The sequence below is a fragment of the Protopterus annectens genome, chromosome 2.part2, assembly GCF_019279795.1.
Source record: "Protopterus annectens isolate FY-2018-M chromosome 2.part2, PAN1.0, whole genome shotgun sequence".
Classification (NCBI taxonomy): domain Eukaryota; kingdom Metazoa; phylum Chordata; order Ceratodontiformes; family Protopteridae; genus Protopterus; species Protopterus annectens.
The window spans coordinates 431504434-431508613 of NC_056730.1; the positions used below are offsets into that span (position 1 = coordinate 431504434).

The 4180-nt window shown below is 39.7% G+C and overlaps 1 protein-coding gene across 1 annotated transcript; it reads left to right on the forward strand.

Annotated features, from left to right (window-relative positions):
* The first annotated feature begins 2182 nt into the window (after positions 1-2182).
* Positions 2183-3972, forward strand: FOXD1 (forkhead box D1). Its single transcript, XM_044063940.1, has one exon. It carries the CDS (start codon positions 2391-2393, stop codon positions 3408-3410), a length of 1020 nt encoding a protein of 339 aa, XP_043919875.1. The 5' UTR covers positions 2183-2390; the 3' UTR covers positions 3411-3972.
* The last annotated feature ends 208 nt before the right edge of the window (positions 3973-4180 follow it).

The window sequence follows — 4180 nt, forward strand, 5'->3', positions numbered from 1 at the left end:
CAACTGTCCAGATTTTCGCAGAAAGTCCAGAGTCTGACTCATATTTTGGATGTATTCCTCATAAAATTTGTGGTTTTCTGGCAAATCTCCGGAGACTAAAGTCACTAAATAATGATCACTAAATATGAACAAGTACCTGTTCATACTTGACACCTCCCTTTTCACTCGTTTCCTTACTTCGATCAATTTATCTCTCCTGACTCTGTTTCTAAATATGCCATAACATTGTTTCTTCTCTCACTTCATGTTGCAATTCCCATTTGTCTTATACTAGCATACATTTAATTTCTCAACAAACTGGCCAAAATGTTAAATCATTGTTATTTAAGTTGTAGGTATTCTTAAGCAATATTTTCACATTATGTCTATTTTTGTATAATTGTTTCAGTTGCAGGTGTTTTGTATTATCTGGGATATTGTAAAATTATTGTTCTTAAAATGTTTTTGTAATATTTTGGAGCTTTTCTCCCGGCCCTCTGCTGAAAATGGGCACCTCCCTAACCAGTCTGACTTTCCCGGTAATGAAATGTCAAAAAAAATAAATTACATACATTTGAGTTTCAAATTTCATATGCTTCAGAAAATACATGTTAACACAAATCCTGTTATGCTAGCAATTTTCTAAGTTTATATGAACAATATTTTGTACCCCCTCCCATTTTCTTGTACTAAGAGTTTGAGAAGTACGCTTGCTGCTCGTTTTTTTTTTAATTGAGTAACCTGGAGCACAATAACCACTTCACTGAAAATGGACCTATCCAACTGGAACTTTCACAGTCAAGAAATACAAATACATTTACTGTTGTTTTCCTTCCTCGATAGTAAATTGTATAAATACAAATTAAATAACATCCAGTTGCATTCTTAAACATTTATTACAAACAATGCCCTTATACAGGCCGTAAAAAAACAATTAGCACCCAGCGGCTGTGCATTATGTTAATCCAAATAAGAAGCCTATGCCTGAGTGCACTGGCAGGATAATAGCACAAGCAAAGTGTTAGATTGCCTTAGCAGCCTATATTACTGGCAAAAGTATAGTTACCTCAGGATCGCGTTGTTATGTTAAACTTTCTATTTGTTAATAACTTCTAAACGTACTGGCTAACGAACTGTATGCAATGCTTGCAGGTGGGAAAACTATGCTGGCGTCTTCGCGGTAAGTTACTCACCCTGCGTACCAGTGGAACGAAGACCAGACTTGTAAAAAAAATGACTTTTTAACGTTGAACAAGTTTGCAACTTTAATCTGATGCTCCTGTGCGTTTACAGTCAGCAACACTGTCTGTCACAGCTCTCGTCCTTCTGCTGAAAGACTCTGGAACAAGCTTAAAATAATCAGAACAAAAGCCCTAAACTATCGAAAGCTGTACAATATGTTTGCCTGCTCTCTTAAGCTGTTAGAATGTAGAATACCATATTTTAATGTGCATTGCCCGAAGAGCATTTAAACTGCATCTATTATTATGTAGTGAATGGAGTTCTCACTGTTTCAGCACAAAACTGTACATTTTATGATGGAGAGTACACATTTCTGAGGTAAAATCAAGGACTTACCTAAAAACCAAGAGCAGCTGAACCCTTGTCCAGCTTGTCAGCACAGTTTTAACAGGAACCAATTAAGACCGGTACAAAAAATGAAGATAGTGAAAGAACCTGTATTTAATAGTGCTTGCCTTCCCTGCAAACTAGTGTTGTGTTATGATTAGCAATTGAAAACGATGCTCTGGGGCCGGGGTGAAATTAAAAGTTAGAAGCACCAATTATTTCATAGCATTTAAAGACCCAGTACGCTGCCCTGCTCTCTTGTTTTTTTTTTTTTTTTTTTTTTGCTAAGGAAGTGTACTTTCCAAACAGACAATGCAAACGAGTTAAAGTCAGGCTAGCTTTAAAATAGTGAATAGCTATATTTGTACAGCTCTTTATATATGCGTGGATTGTTGAACATGTGCAAGGTGTCTAGGTAGTGGCTGCAGCTCTACACTGGTCCCTGTAGAAGGGGCTACCGCTATATCATAAGTTTTGTCGAATGAGGCTCCTTAGTTTCCAGCTCTACAAGCAAGAGGCAGAATTCCCACTTAAGCTGTTGTCCTCCTGCAGCCCTGACGTATTAAACCCATGTGATCACTAAGATGCTATAAGGACACAGAGAGATCCTCCCTCTTTTGGACTCACATCTAGCTCTTTTCAAGACCTTCTCTTATGTGTCGCATAAGTAGCGCGCACTAGACCTGGTAAATGATGGCGTTGGCTTTCTTTTATTAGATGTTATTTTTTATTGACTGAAACTGATTTCTTTCTGTAGTTCCTTATGAGGACTGCCGTGGGAAGACGGAACCTGGAAAGCATTACCCAGATCAGCCTTAAAGCTATATGCTGCACTGCGAGCCATGACTTTAAGCTCTGAGATGTCAGATGCCTCAAATCTCACAGAAGAGACTGACATCGATGTGGTTGGGGAAGGAGAAGAAAGCGAAGACGATAGCATTCACCAGCACTCTTATGGCAAGGTGGCACAAATCAGAGATGACATATTGGTGCCCAACTTTTCATGCGTGGACAGCTCGTCATCAGGGGAATCTTACAAGCCAGCCAGCAAAAATGCACTAGTGAAACCTCCTTACTCTTACATTGCGTTAATCACAATGGCCATCCTTCAGAGCCCCAAGAAAAGACTTACACTGAGCGAGATATGCGAATTTATCAGCAACAGATTTCCTTACTACAGAGAAAAGTTCCCTGCCTGGCAGAATTCCATCCGACACAACCTGTCCCTAAACGACTGCTTTGTGAAAATACCAAGAGAGCCCGGAAATCCAGGCAAAGGGAACTATTGGACTCTTGACCCCGAATCGGCCGATATGTTTGACAATGGCAGCTTTCTAAGGCGGAGAAAACGCTTCAAGAGACACCCTTCTCCGGATCTGTTGAGGGAGCATGGCGGCTTCATTCCCGCCTACGGCTACGGACCTTATGGTTGCAGTTATGGGATCCAGCTACAGCCTTACCCTTCTCATTTATTTGCCTTCCAGACTCCGCCATCTAGACAATCCCATGATGGAGCCATCCTTCCAGCAGCCCCTACCCTAGTGTCCGGCCCGGCGGCTGATCTTGCAAGGACAACCTTTTACTCCCACCCACAACTGCGTCCCACACTGACCTCCCTGCAGACTGGCAAAGCGAACTCTTCTTTATCTAGGGCCCCCTTTTCCATCGACAATATCATAGGCAGTAGCCTCAGTACTGCTGGCTACGCACAACAGCCCCCATTAATGCCATCCGTTTTACCTATAGCTTTGCTACCTTCAAGCACGCCTGCAGTTGCCTTGTCCGCCATTCACCAGGGGCAAGGACTACCACCCTGTACTGAAAACTTCACTAACAGGATTTCTAATGTTAATGGATATTAATTTAAAACAAGCAAAAGCAATAGTAACGCCTCTCAGAAGGTAGGAGTCTGTTTTTATATGTTGTTGTTTCTTACATCAGTTGGCTTCTGGACATTTAGACGTGTCACTGTTGTTCACACATATTTATGCAGTGAACTTTACGAGCGGCAAAGGCCAACCGTCGGCAATATTTTATTAAAGACAAAAACAGCTCAAGTATTAAAAGGGTTGTTACTTCTCTACACGGTAAAGTGTGAAGAAGACGCTCAGGTCTGATGAATCTATCAGAGAATGTTCAAAGACTATTTCAGGGACAACAGAAAAAAGCAATATATTGTATATTTAACACCAGTTTCTCAAGTATACACCTTTTCATGATTCAAGTTTACATGGAATGAACTTAGCCTTGAAAAAATCGTTTATTTTAACCTGTGTTTTGTATTATGACTATTGACACACGTTTTATTTTAATTTGTATTTCTGTGTACTTCTCAAGAAAATCTGTTAAGTTTTGCAAAGTATTATTGTACTTTTTAATGTAAGATTTTACACATTTTCAGAAACAGTTATAATAAAAGTAAAGCCGCCAATCTTTAAACACTTGACTGGTCCCCTTTTAGATCAAAGTATTCAGTGAGAAGAGATGAAAAAAGGTACAGGACTGGTATTTACTTAACAAGATATAGTCAGGTAGTGGAGCTGTGCAAATTAGACACCTGCTTAATAGTGCCATATTTTTGGATACTCAGGATTTTTGATATGTTATTAAGTAATGCAGTCAGTCTGACAGA